At 41.5% G+C, this 20,137-nt stretch overlaps 1 protein-coding gene across 6 annotated transcripts in view; it reads right to left on the bottom strand.

Moving 5' to 3' along the window:
- Positions 1-266: 266 nt before the first annotated feature.
- The window catches only part of wwp2 (WW domain containing E3 ubiquitin protein ligase 2), a 49,823-nt gene continuing 29,952 nt past the window's right edge, over positions 267-20,137 (bottom strand). For 4 of the 6 annotated variants that reach the window (XM_058076349.1, XM_058076352.1, XM_058076350.1 and 1 more), the window contains 13 exons: positions 18,029-18,110; positions 16,382-16,510; positions 15,018-15,096; positions 13,155-13,226; positions 12,072-12,160; positions 9,866-10,025; positions 9,413-9,546; positions 9,110-9,250; positions 8,862-8,982; positions 5,428-5,532; positions 5,177-5,273; positions 3,269-3,341; positions 268-1,517 (listed from right to left, as the gene is read on the bottom strand). In XM_058076349.1, coding sequence (XP_057932332.1) covers positions 1,418-1,517; positions 3,269-3,341; positions 5,177-5,273; positions 5,428-5,532; positions 8,862-8,982; positions 9,110-9,250; positions 9,413-9,546; positions 9,866-10,025; positions 12,072-12,160; positions 13,155-13,226; positions 15,018-15,096; positions 16,382-16,510; positions 18,029-18,110 — 1,382 coding nt within the window. In that variant the 3' untranslated portion in view covers positions 268-1,417. Of the gene's footprint in view, positions 1,518-3,268; positions 3,342-5,176; positions 5,274-5,427; positions 5,533-8,861; positions 8,983-9,109; positions 9,251-9,412; positions 9,547-9,865; positions 10,026-12,071; positions 12,161-13,154; positions 13,227-15,017; positions 15,097-16,381; positions 16,511-18,028; positions 18,111-20,137 lie in introns of all 6 variants that reach the window. The other 2 variants (XM_058076353.1, XM_058076354.1) reach the window with 2 other exon arrangements.

Raw genomic sequence — 20,137 nt, 5'->3', positions numbered from 1 at the left:
TGGTTGAAGAAGAGGCACTGCTACAGCAGAAACAGGAAGATGACTTTGTCCTTTGAGAGAGCCGTCTTTCTTCGTTGTACTCGTTGTACCAGTATATAGAATACATATAGTATTCAATATAGTATAGAAATAGTGTACAGAAATGTCTCAATGAAGTAAAAATACAAATTATAAGGCATTCAAAAGAATATAATATATAACAGACTATTCTGCCTATTCTATAATATATAACAGACACACAAGCACCAGACCTGATGGCGGAACAATAGGCTTTTATTGCAGGTTTAAATGATCTCACAACAAGCCCGATGATTCCTACTGTTGCGGCCATAACCCAATCAGAACTCAACAATCTCCACGACGTCACTTCCTGTCCCACATTTAAAGCCACACACACATGCGTCCACGAGTCGTATGTCTTAAATGTTTTATTTTTTGTTATGTGTACTATATTGTTAATAGGAGTGTAAAGGTGGCTGTAGGGGTGTTATATCATGTCTACTGGGCTCTAATAAGTTAAAATTTTGGTCGTAAACATGTTCTCTATGCTGTAGCAAAATATTCCATTTATGAATATTGAATCTTACTTTGCAGAAATTCACTTATCACTGTCGGGTATGGAACTTATTAATATTAATAAACCTCAACTATTCCCACTCTAAAAAATAGGCCATTTTATACTTTGTTTAATTAAATTGTGAGGCATATTTAGATCTTAAATCGTGACTGAACAACAACATTTGAAGACAGAATCATGCATCTAATCATTAATGAGTCACCTTTATTGCAAAGGTTGATCCAAAATCAAAGAAAATATCGACGTCAAGCTAGCAGGGAAAGTTTGTCGGGGCAAGAGTGAGTCGTGTGTCGAGAAGAGAGATTTTTATGGGTGAAATAAAAATTATTCGCAGTTTTCCGTCGCATCATCATTTAGCCATTTTGGCTAAATTTCCAGTGTGTGTGTGTGTGTGTGTGTGTGTGCGTCACTCACTGTCAAATATGTTTTGTCAAGAGTGAAATGTCATTTATTGATTTGACGTATATGTACAATAGAATTGACAATCGACAGTCAGAGCACAACACGATCTCTCCATCTTGGGAAAGAGAACTTCCTCTCCGCCCATAATCTCGCTATATACGTTGTACTTCATTTGTGAGTAGCCGCCGGTCAGTGGGAGTAAAATGTACTACAACCGAACCCACAAAACATAAACTCTACGAATATGCATACACGATATGGCGTTGATGGTCTCCATCATCCCCGCGGCTCCTGATGCTGACGTAACGGTAATCGCCCTGAAGGTGGAGGGGCTAGGTGAACGTAGCACGTTTTTGAAGAAATGCTAATGAAGTACAAACGCTACTTAGTAGTCCGATACGTGTCTTTTTGAGTTTTTGCGTGCGCACGTGCCGCGCCTCACTCCTGTCCGAATCCCTCCGTCTCCTCGATAGCAAACATGAGCTTCTCTCGCAGCTGCTCCAAGCTTCTGTAAGGCGGCAGATCCAAGCGATTAAAGCTTTGGGGGAAAAGGAAGAAGTCAAGGTCATTGACTGACTGGAGGGGTCAAACATGCTAAAAAAAAAAAAATCCAATGTACGGTAGCCACGTATCAGGAAGTAGCAAGAAAAAGAAAAATACCCCTCTATATTGTGGTAACAGGGGCGTAAAAGTGACTATAGGGGTGTTATGTCATACCTAGAGGGCTCTAAAACACATTCATTCATTTTCTACCGCTTGTCCTCACAAGGGTCGCGGGGGTGCTGGAGCCTATCCCAGCTGTCTTCAGGCGAGAGGCGGGGTACACCCTGGACTGGTGGCCAGCCAATCACAGGGCACATATAGACAAACAACCATTCACACTCACATTCATACCTATGGACAATTCGAAGTCGCTAATTAACCTAGCATGTTTTTTTTTTGGAATGTAGTACCCGGAGAAAACCCACGCATGCACGGGGAGAACATGCAAACTCCACACAGAGATAGCCGAGAGTGGAATTGAACCCTGGTCTCCTAGCTGTGAGGTCTGCGCGCTAACCCTACCCCTGTAGATTGTAGTAACAGGGGCGTAAAAGTGACTATAGGGGTGTTATGTCATACCTAGAGGGCTCTAAAACACATTCATTCATTCATTTTCTTCACAGGGGTCGCTGGGTGCTGGAGCCTATCCCAGCTGTCTTGGGGCGAGAGGCGGGGTACACCCTGGACTGGTGGCCAGCCAATCACAGGGCACATATAGACAAACAACCATTCACACTCACATTCATACCTATGGACAATTTGGAGTGGCTAATTAACCTAGCATGTTTTTGGAATGTGGGAGGAAACCGGAGTACCCGGAGAAAACCCACGCATGCACGGGGAGAACATGCAAACTCCACACAGAGATGGCCGAGAGTGGAATTGAACCCTGGTCTCCTAGCTGTGAGGTCTGCGCGCTAACCACTCGCCCACCGTGCGAGGACTGCCAAGTTACAGCATACAGTATTTATTGTGGTAACAGGGGCGTAAAAGTGACTATAGGGGTGTTATGTCATACCTAGAGGGCTCTAAAACACACTCATTCATTTTCTACCCCTTATCCTCACGAGGGTCGCGAGGGGTGCTGGAGCCTATCCCAGCTGTCTTCGGGCAAGAGGCGGGGTACACCCTGGACTGGTGGCCAGCCAATCACAGGGCACATATAGACAAACAACCATTCACACTCACATTCATACCTATGGACAATTTGGAGTCGCTAATTAACTTAGCATGTTTTCTCCGGAGTACCCGGAGAAAACCCACAGGGAGAACATGCAAACATCCACATCCACACAGATGGCCTGAGGGTGGAATTGAACCTTGGTCTCCTAGCTGTGAGGTCTGTGCGCTAACCACTCGACCGCCGTGCCAAGTTACAGCATACAGTATTTATGCCACTCTAGAGTGTGATAACAGGGGTGTAAAAGTGACTGTAGGGGTGTTATGTCATACATAGAGGGCTCTAAAACACATATTATACCCCTATATGAAGGGTCTAAGGCCTTTGTTATTTATTCTTCAATGTATTGTTTATTCTTCTAATTTCTAAATTTTGTACTGTCATACTGTCTTGCACTGAAAATGGAGCTGCTGCAATTTCAGTCTACTATATGTAAAATGACAATAAAGATTCTGATTGTGATATTAAAAGGTCATAAATTCTATGCTCTGTGTAAATATTCCATTGAAAAGAAAGAATCCTACTCCTACTAGAGTACAATATAGAGTATATTATAGACTGTTTACCATGTGTGACTTCTTGGAAGCCAAGTTTCTTTCCCCACTTTGTCTATGCAGAACTTCTGGGGACCGTTACTTCCTGCAAGGAAAAACACAACAATGACATTATTAATGCATGCGCAAAATTTTTAAAAATGTCCTGGATTGAATGAGTTAACAAAAGTGGAACCTCGGTTCGTGTGTTTCTCGGATAAAGGTGAGATTTCACGCCAAAATTTTGCCTGTGTTTGTTTCCAATTTCCAGTTAGCGTACAATATGGCGCACATCTTGTCGTGTTATTAAGACCTCCTCTTGTGTTAGGGTCGGCATCGACCCGTTTTACATTTTAATGCATAAAAAGAATCACATAACATTTGTTTTATTGCATCAAGGAAACTCTATTTCAACAAAATAAAACCAAAAAAATAATTTTTACTATATTCTAAAATGGTCTGGTTGAAATGATGACCACTGTATTGTTAGAGTGGGTTTCGACCCGGTTATAATAATAATAATAACTATAAAGCAATATTTTGAGCCAAAACTGAAATAATAAGTGTACAATTAGCAATCATGTAAGCTTCAGGGGATTCTCATTTTGTTGCTGAAAATAATAACTTTTTATACATTTCTTTAGTGATTAATACTAAAATGAGAAAATAAATCAAACTAATTGATTTAAGAGATATGTTCTATATCCCTCAGTAATAGCCAGGTAATAAAAGAACCTTCAATTTATGAATATGATTCTTTTGAAGTTCATTTGACCATTTTTGGAAATTAAAATGGAGGGGTATAGTGACAAAAAAGGCCTACATGTCCACACCAAAAGTATTAAAAACCAACATTTTAATTTATTATTTATTATTTATTATTTATTATTTTTTATTCATTATTTTTTATTCATTATTTATTATTCATTATATTTTTTATTTTTATTCATTATTTTTTATTCATTACTTACTATTCATTATTTATTATTCATTATTTTTTATTCATTATTTATTATTCATTATTTTTTATTCATTATTTTTTTTTTATTCATTATTTTTTTTTATTCATTATTTTTTATTTATTATTCATTATTTATTAATCATTATTCATTATTTATTATTCATTATTTATTATTCATTATTTTTTTTTATTCATTATTTATTATTCATTATTTATTATTCATTATTTATTATTCATTATTTTTATTCATTATTTTTATTCATTATTTTTTATTCATTATTTATTATTCATTATTTTTTTTTTTATTCATTATTTTTCATTTATTATTCATTATTTATTAATCATTATTCATTATTTATTATTTTATTTTATAGCTGATTTAATACACGGGTCAAAAACATAAGAGATGATTAAGATTAAGATTAAGATATGCCTTTATTCGTCCCTCAGTATTATTCATTATTTATTATTCATTATTTTTTTTTTTATTCATTATTTATTATTCATTATTTTTTTATTTTTATTCATTATTTTTTTATTTTTATTCATTATTTATTATTCATTATTTATTATTCATTATTTATTATTCATTATTTTTATTCATTATTTATTATTCATTATTATTTTTTTTATTCATTATTTTTCATTTATTATTCATTATTTATTAATCATTATTCATTATTTTATTTTATAGCTGATTTAATACACGGGTCAAAAACATAAGAGATGATTAAGATTAAGATTAAGATATGCCTTTATTCGTCCCTCAGTGGGTAAATTTGTAAATTTGTAGCCGAAAGCTACCACAAGATAAAGGTTAATACTAAAACTGCATGAGTCCAAGTCTACTGTTTATGTATTTTAATCAGATAAAATGAACCTTATATGTTCATTCATCCCTTTGGGTCATCATTTATTATGCATATAAAACTATAAAAACAGGAACGGATTCATTGGATGAATACGCGAGGAGTTTTTACCGATGAGTTCAGCGAAGCCTCCCACAGGCAGACGACAGGTTCCGGTCACAAACTGAAGAAGACGGATTCTCTTCTCGTTGTCCATCTCCTTGACCACCTGGAGGACCACAAGGCAATATAGGTAGAGGCGTGCATTGGTCACGTGACTGGACCGTGTTTATCGTGCGCTCGAGGACCACAAGGCAATATAAGTAGACGTGTGCGTTGGTCACGTGACTGGACCGTGTTTATCGTGCGCTCGAGGACCACACCTGCCAGAACCAGTGGATCTGCTTGGTGTTCTTGGTGTAATGTCGGTAGATGGTGTTCTTCTGCCAGTCAGCCAAGTCGATCTCCTGCATGCCGCACAGCATCAGCTGACAAAGGAAAAGCATATTCATAAGAAAGCAACTTTTATATTTTGTAAAGCAACACAAAATTACAACTTTATTAATGTTTCCCATAAGACTTTAAAATTATGTATTTTTTCCTTAATATTCCAACTATACATGACTAAAATGACATTTTTTTCCTCATAATATAATATAATATAAGTTTAGCCTCATAAAATTCTGATTTTTTTCTTAATATTTGACTTAATTTTCTTAAAAAGTAAATTTCTGCTGTTGCTTAAAAAAATATTTTACAAATATTTTAAATTTCTCCAAGTAAAATTTATGACTTTATTAGTATAATAATATTACATTTAGTTTACCAATTTTAAATAACCTAAGAAAACGATAAGTCAATATAAATTAGAATATTTATTTAGTAATATTTCAACTACTAAAAGGGTGGGTAGGTAGGTAGGTAGGAAGGTAGGTAGGTAGGTTGGTAGGAAGGTAGGGAGTAAGGAAGGTAGGGAGGAAGGAAGGAAGGTAGGTAGGTAGGTACGAAGGTTGGTGGGTAGGTGGGTAGGTAGGTAGGTGGTAAAGTAGGTGGGTAGGTAGGAAGGTGGGTGGGTAGGTAGGTAGGTAGGTGGGTAGGTAGGTAGGTGGTAAAGTAGGTGGGTAGGTAGGAAGGTGGGTGGGTAGGTAGGTAGGTAGGTGGGTAGGTAGGTAGGTGGTAAAGTAGGTGGGTAGGTAGGTGGGTAGGTAGGTAGGTAGGAAGGTGGGTGGGTAGGTAGGTAGGTAGGTGGGTAGGTAGGTGGGTAGGTGGGTAGGTAGGTGGGTGGGTGGGTGGGTAGGTAGGAAGGTAGGTGGGTAGGTAGGTGGGTGGTAAAGTAGGTGGGTAGGTAGGAAGGTGGGTGGGTAGGTAGGTAGGTAGGTGGGTAGGTAGGTGGGTGGGTGGGTGGGTAGGTAGGAAGGTAGGTGGGTAGGTAGGTAGGTAGGAAGGTGGGTGGGTAGGTAGGTAGGTAGGTGGGTAGGTAGGTGGGTGGGTGGGTGGGTAGGTAGGAAGGTAGGTGGGTAGGTAGGTGGGTGGTAAAGTAGGTGGGTAGGTAGGAAGGTGGGTGGGTAGGTAGGTAGGTAGGTAGGTGGGTAGGTAGGTAGGTGGTAAAGTAGGTGGGTAGGTAGGAAGGTGGGTGGGTAGGTAGGTAGGTAGGTGGGTAGGTAGGTGGGTGGTAAAGTAGGTGGGTAGGTAGGAAGGTGGGTGGGTAGGTAGGTAGGTAGGTAGGTAGGTAGGTAGGTAGGTAGGTAGGTAGGTAGGTAGGTAGGTGGGTAGGTAGGTAGGTGGTAAAGTAGGTGGGTAGGTAGGAAGGTGGGTGGGTAGGTAGGTAGGTAGGTAGGTGGGTAGGTAGGTGGGTGGGTGGGTGGGTGGGTGGGTGGGTAGGTAGGAAGGTAGGTGGGTAGGTAGGTAGGTGGTAAAGTAGGTGGGTAGGTAGGAAGGTGGGTGGGTAGGTAGGTAGGTAGGTAGGTGGGTAGGTAGGTAGGTGGTAAAGTAGGTGGGTAGGTAGGAAGGTGGGTGGGTAGGTAGGTAGGTAGGTGGGTAGGTAGGTGGGTGGTAAAGTAGGTGGGTAGGTAGGAAGGTGGGTGGGTAGGTAGGTAGGTGGTAAAGTAGGTGGGTAGGTAGGAAGGTGGGTGGGTAGGTAGGTAGGTGGTAAAGTAGGTGGGTAGGTAGGAAGGTGGGTGGGTAGGTAGGTAGGTAGGTAGGTGGGTGGGTAGGTAGGTAGGTGGTAAAGTAGGTGGGTAGGTAGGTAGGTAGGTAGGTGGGTGGGTAGGTAGGTAGGTGGTAAAGTAGGTGGGTAGGTAGGAAGGTGGGTGGGTAGGTAGGTAGGTGGTAAAGTAGGTGGGTAGGTAGGTAGGTAGGTAGGTAGGTGGGTGGGTAGGTAGGTAGGTGGTAAAGTAGGTGGGTAGGTAGGAAGGTGGGTGGGTAGGTAGGTGGGTGGGTGGGTGGGTAGGTAGGGAGGTAGGAAGGTAGGTGGGTAGGTAGGAAGGTAGGTGGGTAGGTAGGTAGGTGGTAAAGTAGGTGGGTAGGTAGGTAGGTGGGTGGGTAGGTAGGTAGGTGGTAAAGTAGGTGGGTAGGTAGGTAGGTAGGTAGGTGGGTGGGTAGGTAGGTAGGTGGTAAAGTAGGTGGGTAGGTAGGAAGGTGGGTGGGTAGGTAGGTAGGTGGTAAAGTAGGTGGGTAGGTAGGTAGGTAGGTAGGTGGGTGGGTAGGTAGGTAGGTGGTAAAGTAGGTGGGTAGGTAGGAAGGTGGGTGGGTAGGTAGGTAGGTAGGTGGGTAGGTAGGTGGGTGGGTGGGTGGGTAGGTAGGGAGGTAGGAAGGTAGGTGGGTAGGTAGGAAGGTAGGTGGGTAGGTAGGTAGGTGGTAAAGTAGGTGGGTAGGTAGGAAGGTGGGTGGGTGGGTAGGTAGGGAGGTAGGAAGGTAGGTGGGTAGGTAGGTAGGTGGGTAGGTAGGTAGGTAGGTAGGTGGGTAGGTAGGTGGGAAGGTAGGTAGGTGGGAAGGTAGATGGGTGGGTAGGTAGGTAGGTGAGTAGGTAGGTAGGTGGGTAGGTAGGTAGGTAGGTAGGTGGGTAGGTAGGTGGGAAGGTAGGTGGGTGGGTGGGTAGGTAGGTAGGTAGGTGGGTAGGTAGGTGGGAAGGTAGGTGGGTGGGTGGGTAGGTAGGTAGGTAGGTAGGTAGGTAGGTAGGTGGGTAGGTAGGTAGGTGGGTAGGTAGGTAGGTAGGTAGGTGGGTAGGTAGGTAGGTAGGTGGGTAGGTAGGTGGGTAGGTAGGTAGGTAGGTAGGTAGGTAGGTAGGTAGGTAGGTAGGTAGGTAGGTAGGTAGGTAGGTAGGTAGGTGGGTAGGTAGGTGGGAAGGTAGGTAGGTGGGAAGGTAGATGGGTGGGTAGGTAGGTGAGTAGGTAGGTAGGTGGGTAGGTAGGTAGGTAGGTGGGTAGGAAGGTAGGTGGGTGGGTGGGTAGGTAGGTAGGTAGGTAGGTGGGTAGGTAGGTGGGAAGGTAGGTGGGTGGGTGGGTAGGTAGGTAGGTAGGTAGGTAGGTAGGTGGGTAGGTAGGTAGGTAGGTAGGTAGGTGGGTAGGTGGGTAGGTAGGTAGGTAGGTAGGTAGGTAGGTGGGTAGGTAGGTAGGTAGGTAGGTAGGTAGGTAGGTAGGTAGGTAGGTGGGTAGGTAGGTAGGTAGGTAGGTAGGTAGGTAGGTAGGTAGGTGGGAAGGTAGGTGGGTGGGTAGGTAGGTAGGTAGGTAGGTAGGTAGGTAGGTATGTATGTACTGTAGCGTTGATAAAACCAACTTCTATCTAGCAAATAAGTCCGAGCATCCTCCCCGTCCTTCACCTCCAGCTCCTTCTCATCAAAGTAGCGCAGCCACTCCAGAGGAACCACCTCGTTGAAGCCATCCAGGAAGGCTTTGGTTTGTTCCTCCACCCCACGTGTGAACCTCCAGTCTGTCAGCAAGCTGACAGGAAGAAAAACATCACATTTTTTCCCCCTCTTTCTCCACCATTCACAGAATTCTGCTTGCCTCCTTTTTTGCCCCCCCCCCCTTCCCTCTCAAAACTGAACTAAAGTAGAAATTGTTCTACCTGATGTACTCCTCCTTGTTTTCCTCGGTGACAAGTATGTTCTCTCCGTCGTCCTTCAGCTGGTGGGTGGACACCTTCCCGAGGATCTCCATGTCCTGTGCAAAGTACAGCTCCACTCCGCATTCCTCCAAGCTGTTCTCTCTGGACACGTGAAGAAGAAGAAGAAGAAGAAGAAGAAGAACTCACGATTACAAAAACAGTTGATGTAAATCCTTCAGACGAACGAAAGGAATCCATATCGGTGATGCTGGCGCCGTGATACTCGGTATTACTCGTATCCCAGAATGTGCACCCAATACTTACTTGACCCACATGATGGAGTTGTAAAACTCGGGGTCTATGGATTCCAGGTCTTTGAGCGTGGGTTTTTTGTCCAGCATCCGCTTGTAGAACGGAAGTGTGAAGCCCGTGTCGATGAACTTCCCGTGGTAAAGGGCCTGCGGGGAGTGTGGTTGCGTTACTTCATTGGCACCAGCTCGACCTAACAGTGGTGACTAGTCGGCGCTCATTGATGGCGGTTAACCGGTTCCAGAACCCCGACCATGACCACGATGTACTCTACTTACTTTTATTATTTTTCCTTATTTACAAATGGAATATTTTCATCGTTGGAACATGGAATAACTGTTTACCCCTTATAAGTACAGTTTATATCATTATTAGAGCCCTCTTCACATGAAATAACACCCCTATAGTCACTTTTATTCTCATATTAGTCCATCCAACCCCCAAAACGGGATCTGTGTCCCAACTCACCATAGCGATGAAGCGTCCTATGAAGCGGAAGTACATGAGATGGTCAGGGTTAATGGAGGAGGCCGGGTTGATCTGCAGACAGTAGTTGTTCTTGCCGGCATACTCAAAGAGACAGTACATAGGGTTCAAAACCTCATGGGACAGCAGGAAGAACCACTCCCTGAAGAGCAACAGCACAAAAGACACGGTTTTCACAGACATGGTGGACTCGAGCTGAAGGTGTGAGCTTCTTTCGGGGGGTAATAAAATACGACATGAACACACCTACTCTGTTGCGATTGGTCAGGGGTCTGCACAGGACAGTGTTTTTCAACCTTTTTTGAGCCACGGCATGTTTTTTTTTTTTTTTTACATTGTAAAAATCTTAATAATATTTATTAATTATTATTATTAATTTATTTTTTATTATTATTATTTTTATTTTTATTAGAATTATTATTATTATTAGTTATACTAATGTTATTATATAATTATTATTATTATTTTGTTATAATAATAATATTACTACCATTATTATATTGATATAATAATGGTAGTAATATTATTATTATAATAAGAAATAATTATATTATTTATATATATTATATATTATATTATTATTATTTTGTTATAATAATAATATTACTACCATTATTATATTGATATAATAATGGTAGTAATATTATTATTACTACCATTATTATTGAGGTATTGAGGTATAATATTATATTATAATAATAATATTACTACCATTATTATATATAATAATGGTAGTAATATTATTATTATAATAAGAAATAATTATAATATTTATATATATTATATATTATATTATTATTATTTTGTTATAATAATAATATTACTACCATTACTATATTAAAATAATAATGGTAGTAATATTATTATTATAACAAAATAATAATAATAATAATATAATAACATTACTATAACTAATAATAATAATAATTCTAATACAAATAACAATAATAATAATAATACATTGAGAAACACACTTTACATCAAATAAATGATTTCAAAGTGCACATATAGCAGATTGCATGACACTTTTACATGTAAAATATGTGTAAAAATATAGGTGTAAAAATGGACTGTTATGTGTAAAATACTACATAATCCCCCCCGTCAATTTTGTTAAATGAATGCGGCCCGCGAGTCAAAAAGTTTGCCCACCCCTGGTTTAGATTCTGTTCCACCGATGGCGCTAATGCACACGAAAGCTGCTTGCCAACCGCCAATAAACAACAGAAGAAGAAGAAGAACGCAGTCTTCAGACAACTTTCCGTTTGAGCGGGTACAAGATACCTCAATCGGATTGGTTAAAAGGAATATTCCATCCCTGCTCAATTCTTTCCGTTTGAGCAAATAAACCAAAGTGAATTGGAATATTTGGGTCCATGTATACTATTGACATCATATTTGCAAATGATGATTAATAAATGTTAATTATAAAAAGTGATATTGGATAATTCCTCACGGTTTCTCAAGGTACACTAGTGTGCCGCGGCACAGTGGTTGAAAATCACTGCCATAGGGGCTCTGCCCCTCAAGTGGTTACACGCTAATACTTACCAACACTAAAGAAACATGTAATATCGTATATAATTGCAAGAAAGGAGCAATGACCATGACTTAGATCATTAGCTCCCAAATGCTAATTGTCTGTATTGTTGCACCCTTAGTAAACACAAACATAGAACATTTAGGAATACACCAAAAAAAAAAAAAAGACAAAGAGTGAAAGAGTGGAAGGATGTAAGACAGCGTATGGTCCCACCACAAACACCAGAACACCAAAAAAAAAAAAAAAAACACCAAAACGTCCTCCCTGCCCGTGATGTGAGAAGAGGTAGAGAGGTAGGGATGGACTGACGAGCAGACGCAGACACCTCCCAACATCCCGTCCGTGGTTCTACCCTGTGGTAGAACAGCATGATGTCACCTACCATAGGGTAAAACCACTGACGTGACACCGGAGACAGAGACAATGCAAAACCAAACAGAAAAATCAAACACCACCAACAGAAGAATACAGCACGGAGAAAGAGGGAGACCATTTGGACTTGTTATGGGACGGGGCGGGGTGGGGCAGGGTGGGGGTTAAACAGTCACAGGCAATACATACTGTATTTTGACTTCACAAATACACATTCTGGCAACTTTTTCAAAAACAAAATGAGACCATTTAAAGCGCACCGCTAACGCTCACCTGGCGATGCCGCCGTAGTCGAGTCCCTCTTCTCCCCTCATGATGATGTAGAGTCTCCGGCGAAGGTCATATGGCTTCACATTCATGATCTAGTGGGAGCGCACAAGGCATTTTTTTGGAGATGAGTATTGAAAAACGAAAAAAAAAAAAAAAAAAAAACAAGACTGAGTCATTGAATGCATCATTTAAATTTAAAAATTAAATTTAAATTTATTACATGACTAGAGGGGTAAAATAAGGTAAAATAATAATAAAATAATGAGAAATAATCTGAATCCCAGTAAATAGTAAAGACTCCAGAAAAGAAAATACAAATAAATACTATTAAATTGACTTCCATTGGTGGGTTATTATACACCAACATAATAAGCGTGTCAGATGGTAAAAACATAATTATTTGGCTTTAATCAAAAATGAAATAACTCGTTAAATATGTGTAATTTATTGTAGTATGTGAAATAGTGAAATTCAGGTACAATATGTGCAATACTACCTTTTGTTTACTGCAATTCCACATTTTTGTTACTGTAAAAGTTAATGTTTTTGATGTACATATATTTACATTTATTATGAACAATTAACACCCCACTTTTAATATTTATATTCTTATTTCTTATTTTATTTTTAATTTTTTTTCTTACTTTTTTATTTTTTTATTTAACACGGTGCATTTTAATTTTAAAATGTATTTTAAACGTTTTTTTTATTTTAATTTTAAAATGTATTTTAAAAGTTTTTTAAATTTTTAATTTTAAAATGCACCGTGTTAAATAAAAAAATAAAAAATAAAAAAGTAAGAAAAAAAAATAAAAATAAAAATAAGAAATAAGAATATAAATATAAAAAGTGGGGTGTTAATTGTTCAAAAATAAATATAAATATATGTACATCAAAAACAATAACCTATACAGTAACCAATTAACCAACAGTTATTTTAATTTTAAAATGTATTTTAAACGTTTTTTAAAATTTGAATTTTAAAATGCACCGTGGAGTTGCACTCAAATGTGGTTGTATGCAACACAATGACAATAAAGGCCATCGTGACTGTGATGGTGATTCCAGTGTGGAAGACATGAAGACCTGCTGGAAGGAGTCCTCAAACAGCGTCTGCCTGGACACGGAGATCTTCACGTGGCTTGGCAAAGCATTGGACTGACAAAAGAAATCAAATAAAAGACACCGTTATCGTTGGAAGATGCCAGCCAGTTACACCCACCAATGATGGGACAAAGTATATACTTATTGTTGTCATGGGAGGCTGTGAGTGGATCGGTCCAAATATCAACAGTATCGATGTCAAGCGGGATACCAGTATTGATATTTCTCAATGTTCTTCTTTATTTTCACAAACTTGCTTTGTACATGGGCTGCACGGAGGCCGAGTGGTTAGCGCGCAGACCTCACAGCTAGGAGACCGGGGTTCAATTCCACCCTCGGCCATCTCTGTGTGGAGTTTGCATGTTCTCCCCGTGCATGCGTGGGTTTTCTCCGGGTACTCCGGTTTCCTCCCACATTCCAAAAACATGCTAGGTTAATTAGCCACTCCAAATTGTCCATAGGTATGAATGTGAGTGTGAATGGTTGTTTGTCTATATGTGCCCTGGGATTGGCTGGCCACCCGAAGACAGCCTCGTGAGGATAAGCGGTAGAAAATGAATGTACATATTGTTTACATCCATTGTACCACGTCTTTGATGTCTCTGGGTGGGTAGGTGGATAGGAGGATAGGTGGGTAGGTGGGTGAGTAGGTAGGAAGGTAGGTGGGTAGGTAGGAAGGTAGGTGGGTAGGTAGGAAGATAGGTGGGTAGGTGGGTGAGTAGGTAGGAAGGTAGGTGGGTAGGTAGGAAGATAGGTGGGTAGGTAGGAAGATAGGTGGGTAGGTAGGTGGGTAGGTAGGAAGATAGGTGGGTAGGTAGGTGGGTAGGTAGGAAGGTAGGTGGGTAGGTAGGTGGGTAGGTAGGAAGGTAGGTGGGTAGGTAGGAAGATAGGTGGGTAGGTAGGAAGGAAGGTAGGTAGGTAGGTGGGTAGGTAGGAAGATAGGTGGGTAGGTGGGTGAGTAGGTAGGAAGGTAGGTGGGTAGGTGGGTGAGTAGGTAGGAAGGTAGGTGGGTAGGTAGGAAGATAGGTGGGTAGGTAGGAAGGAAGGTAGGTAGGTAGGTGGGTAGGTAGGAAGATAGGTGGGTAGGTGGGTGAGTAGGTAGGAAGGTAGGTGGGTAGGTAGGAAGATAGGTGGGTAGGTAGGAAGGAAGGTAGGTAGGTAGGTGGGTAGGTAGGAAGGTAGGTAGGTGGGTGGGTAGGTAGGAAGGTAGGTGGGTGGGTAGGTAGGAAGGTAGGTAGGTGGGTGGGTAGGTAGGAAGGTAGGTGGGTGGGTAGGTAGGAAGGTAGGCGGGTAGGTAGGAAGGTAGGTAGGTAGGTAGGTAGGTAGGAAGGTAGGAGGGTAGGTGGGTAGGTAGGAAGGTAGGTGGGTAGGTAGGAAGGTAGGTGGGTAGGTAGGAAGGTAGGTAGGTAGGTAGGTAGGAAGGTAGGAGGGTAGGTGGGTAGGTAGGTAGGTAGGAAGGTAGGTGGGTAGGTAGGAAGGTAGGTAGGTAGGTAGGTAGGTAGGTAGGTAGGAAGGTAGGAGGGTAGGTGGGTAGGTATGTGTGGGTAAGTGGGTAGGTAGGAAGGTAGGAGGGTAGGTAGGAGGGTAGGTAGGAAGGTAGGAAGGTAGGTGGGTAGGAGGGTAGGTAGGTGTGGGTAAGTGGGTAGGTGGGTAGGTAGGAAGCTAGGTGGGTAGGTGGGAAGGTAGGTGGGTAGGTAGGAAGGTAGGTGGGTAGGTGGGTAGGTTGGTAGGTGGGTATTGAATTGAATTGTAAACTGTCCCTGAGACTCATAGACTCTCTTTTTTTCTACCCTGTAAAAAGGTCGCCCCCAACAAGTCCAAACAAGTAATGATGTACACACTTACATGGCACAGGAAACGGAACTGGTGGTATTTCCACCTGAAGCTGCGATCATAGGCGCCAGGTGATCCACCCTGCCGGGACCTGCACAAACACAAGACATGACAGCAAAAAACTGTTAAAAAAATAATTTAATTCATCAATGTCAAGATGTCGTCATTGACAGACAAACTCCAGAACACATGTGACTCTGAAAAACCGAAACGGAAACTGTCAAGTTTGTCGAGTTGCTTTAAACATGGAATTCCCACCTGCCCTCCCGATTGGAGCGGAATCCAATAACGTGTAAGCCTAAAAAAAAAAAAGACACAGGAAGTTGTGCAGCTGTGTTAGTATAAACTCCACCCACCCACTGCACTGCCTGGATATGTGCCTTGTCAGCATCGGGGGGGGGGGCTGAGAATGAAGCGGTGCCAGGAATAAAGGTGTATATTGCTCTGGGTTCATAATTTGGCAGAGTTCAGTCGAGTATATATATTCCCAAACTGTGAAGTTGCCCACTGACCGGCAATCTATTGGAGCAAGGATTGAAGATAATTCAAACGTGAGTGTGACATATCACCGAGAGGACCACGCCCATATGCATTACTGTCCAATGTAGTTCCAGCTTTTTGGTTCTGTTCCAGATCTCGACTGAACAATGGCGGAACGCTGTCCACCCGTCCATGCATTGGACCAGGCTATGCCTTGCACCAGCCTCGTCCATCTCCTACCGCCCGATCCCGAGGCGAAAATGATTCGGTTGAGCTGGTTTAATTATACCTCTCGAGTGTTAAGTTGGTGTGTGATGAGTTTAGTGTTCTTTGTAATAATGCATGCGTGGGGTTTTCTCCGAGGGTTCAATTCCACCCTCGGCCATCTCTCTGTGTGGAGTTTGCATGTTCTCCCCCGTGCATGCGTGGGTTTTCTCCGGGAACTCCGGTTTCCTCCCACATTCCAAAAACATGCTAGGTTAATTAGCTATGCCTTGCACCAGCCTCGTCCATCTCCTACCGCCCGATCCCGAGGCGTTCCCAGGACAGTTGAGAGACATAGACTCTCAAATGTGTCCTAGGTCTTCCCCGAGGCTTCCTACCGGTCGGCTGGATACACCCTCAGGGAGGTGTCCGGGTGGCATCCTAATGGAGCAGCAGTTCTACTCCGACTTTATCCCGAATGACAATGCTAAGGGTAACTTTAAGCCTAATGTGCTAATGTATGTTTTTAATGTGAGCGGAAAAACAAAAGTATTCGTAAATAAATTGATAGAAAATGGCCAGTTGGTACAGTCCATCCATAAATAACACCGACGGGTTACATTGCAGAGAGCAGTTCATGTGTGTTTGGCTTGAATGACATGCGTGCAGGAAGCGCTTCAAAGGATATTTACCCAGACTCAAACCCAGGTCGGGGGTCTTTAAAGGTGGTAGTGCGCGAGTTGTGGTCCACAAAATATCGGACACCCTCGGCGGTGTACTTCATCTCCCAGCCCGGGGGCAAGGGGTGCTCCTTGATCATCCTGCAACAGGGAGATTGCGTGTGAGCACGGTGCCAGCTCCAAAAGGGGGGGGGGGGAGCAACACGTCGCCGAGCCCGCCTTGTCGTTTTAACAAGACGGACGTCAATTCATGAATGTCATATATCATATAGATTTCATATATTTCATATATCATACATAGATCCACATCTCTGTGTGGAGTTTGCATGTTCTCCCCGTGCATGCGTGGGTTTTCTCCGGGTACTCCGGTTTCCTCCCACATTCCAAAAACATGCTAGGTTAATTAGCAACTCCAAATTGTCCATAGGTATGAATGTGAGTGTGAATGGTTGTTTGTCTATATGTGCCCTGTGATTGGCTGGCCACCAGTCCAGGGTGGACCCCGCCTCTCGCCCCGAAGACAGCTGGGATAGGCTCCAGCACCCCCCACAACCCTTGTAAGGATAAGTGGTAGAAAATGAATAAATGAATGATTCGGTTGAGCTGGTTTAATTATACCTTTCGAGTGTTAAGTTGGTGTGTGATGAGTTTAGTGTTCTTTGTAAGAATGCATGCGTGGGTTTTCTCCGAGGGTTCAATTCCACCCTCGGCCATCTCTGTGTGGAGTTTGCATGTTCTCCCCGTGCATGCGTGGGTTTTCTCCGATTACTCCGGTTTCCTCCCACATTCCAAAAACATGCTAGGTTAATTAGCCACTCCAAATTGTCCATAGGTATGAATGTGAGTGTGAATGGTTGTTTGTCTATATGTGCCCTGTGATTGGCTGGCCACCAGTCCAGGGTGTACCCCGCCTCTCGCCCAAAGACAGCTGGGATAGGCTCCAGCACCCAAATGTATAGGTGAAACTGTTTTTTCCCATCATAATATTACTATAACTTCCTTTATAGTTGCATCCTTTCATTTTTCATGAGGATATTATTTTTTTTTTTTTTTTAACAGCCAGAGCCAAGAGCAGGAAATTATTAGGTGTTTAACGGTATATGGAATCAAAATTCAAGCCTCTTCTGCTGGGACCAAGACAAGCGATAATACAAAAGCAGTGTGCCGCCATTGTTCGGTAAAGACGAGGAACGGAACTGCAAGCTGGAACTACTACTAAATCTTTGTTTTTATTGTTTATGGATTGTCTATTTTAGTTTCCAAGTGTGTAAAAAGCCCTCAAAAAGTCCATCAAGTTGCCAAAAATAATAATTGGATTGACCTTAGTGGAGGGGAAGTGATCTCCTCCCTCTGTGAGGCACGGAGACAACGCTGGGCAGACTCGCATGCCTGGACACCCAAGACTAGTTTGAATGAGGTGATAAGCATGTGGCACATTTGTTATATAAATACAAGTATGTTAGCGTATAATTATCACTAATACCGGACAAAATCAGGATTTTTAAGTCCAATAACAAATAATATTGTAATATTGCAATAGTTGAATGGGTTCATATGAGAAGACTATCTCAGTGGTCCGCACCCTACGCTTTTTCTGTATGCGCGTTCTCAGTGGAAAAAGTTCAGACTGGCCCGACTTAGCGGTTTATAGAGGCTTACCCTTGGGTGCGTGGGTCGTCCCACTGTGTGGTTCGCGTGTTGTGGTTGACAAAGTACATTCTGCCATTATCCTGCCGCTTCTCTGCAAACACAAACAACAAAAAAGGTCAAAGAAGAAAAAAAAAAAAAAAAAAAAAAAAACACTGCCATGCTACAGAGGAGCGTCACATCAGTGTGGCATTTCACGGTGACTTGATCCAAATATCCCGAGGGGGGGGGCGAGACTGGGTTTGTGTGTAACAGGGATTGGGGGGGGGGGTTGTACTGCAGTCTATGGGAGAGACCAAAACTACTCTAAGCGGGGGATTCAATTTCATTATCGCTTATAAAAGGTTACGCTTTTGAACAAAGAGCAGAATTGTGAACATATCGGCGTGATGGAGCAGGGGTCGGCGAGAAAGTGGCAAATGTGCCCCCCCCCCCCCCCATCCTACTCCCGCCATCACGCTGACATCTTTTTCTCATTAGCAGGAGTGTGTGGAGCATTCACCAACCATAGTGCTCAAATTGCAAAACCTCACCAGCGGTCTCCACCGCCACTCACTTGACCCCCCCCACGCCAGTCAGTCCACCTCCCCCAATTGTGTTAGTTCTAGTTCCAGAAAGTGTACGCCGAAAAAGGAAGTGTCAAAACTGTCTCGGTTTTCATTCTTTTTAAATGTAAGACATGGATAGTTGGCATGATGTCTTTATCATATTATATTACATAATATAACAATAATATAATATCATATCATATTATATTATATTGTTAAAACTGGATTTGCTAATATTATTATTTTGCAGTAATTTATTTGTCCAGTAAAGTTATTTTTACGCCATTAAAAGTTTTCAACAAAATGCTATTTTTAGTAGAGCAGTTTAGCATTTTTTCCTTTTAAATTACTTATGAAGACAGCTGGGATAGGTTCCGGCATGTCTGGCCCTGGTGAGGATAAGCAGCATAGAAAATGAACGAATGATTATCGTATTTTCCGGACTATAAGTCACACTTTTTTTCATAGGTTGTCTGTTCCTAATTAATTAATTACCTAATTATGCATTTTTGGCCTTGTGCGACTTATACTCCGGAGCGACTTATAGTCCAGAAAATACGATATATACTGTATTTTCCGGACTATAAGTGGCACTTTTTTTCATAGGTTGGCTGTTCCTGCGACTTATACTCCAGAGCGACTTATAAATGAAAAAAGTGTTTATGTTCCATAAACACTGGACACCTTTTCTGTGTTATGTTTATTTTTTGTGTATCTGAATAAGCATTGTGTTAGCATATCTTACACCTATTCAGCCTGTTCTCTATTCTTTTATTCATGTTAGAACTTGCCTTCCAAGATGACGTAATGTCTGTTTTGGTCAAGTAGTTTGGAAAATAAATTACCTGCAAAAAATGCGACTTATACTCCAGTGCGACTTATGTTTTTTTCTACCTAATTATGCATTTTCGGCATTGTGCGACTTATACTCCGGAGCGACTTATAGTCCAGAAAATACGATATATACTGTATTTTCCGGACTATAAGTCGCACTTTTTTTCCTAGGTTGGCGGTTCCTGCGACTTATACTCCAGAGCGACTTATAAATGAAAAAAGTGTTTATGTTCCATAAACACTGGACACCTTTTCTGTTCATGTTTATTTTTTGTGTATCTGAATAAGCATTGTGTTAGCATATCTTACACCTATTCAGCCTGTTCTCTATTCTTTTATTCATGTTAGAACTTGCCTTCCAAGAGGACGTAATGTCTGTTTTGTTCAAGTAGTAAAATAAATTACCCGCAAAAAATGCGACTTATACTCCAGTACGACTTATGTAGGTTTTTTTAGACCTAATTATGCATTTTTGGCCTTGTGCGACTTATACTCCGGGGTGACTTGTAGTCCAGAAAATACGATATATACCGTATTTTCTGGACTATAAGTTGCACTTTTTTTCATAGGTTGGCTGTTCCTGTGACTTATACTCCAGAGCGACTTATAAATGATATATTCAGCCTGTTCTCTATTCTTTTATTAATGTTAGAACTTGCCTTCCAAGATGACGTAATGTCTGTTTTGGTCAAGTAGTTTGGAAAATAAATTACCCGCAAAAAATGCGACTTATACTCCA

This window comes from Doryrhamphus excisus, chromosome 6, assembly GCF_030265055.1.
Source record: "Doryrhamphus excisus isolate RoL2022-K1 chromosome 6, RoL_Dexc_1.0, whole genome shotgun sequence".
NCBI lineage: Eukaryota > Metazoa > Chordata > Actinopteri > Syngnathiformes > Syngnathidae > Doryrhamphus > Doryrhamphus excisus.
The sequence above is the reverse complement of the archived record's forward strand: the minus strand, read 5'-3'. Positions and strand labels throughout refer to the sequence as shown.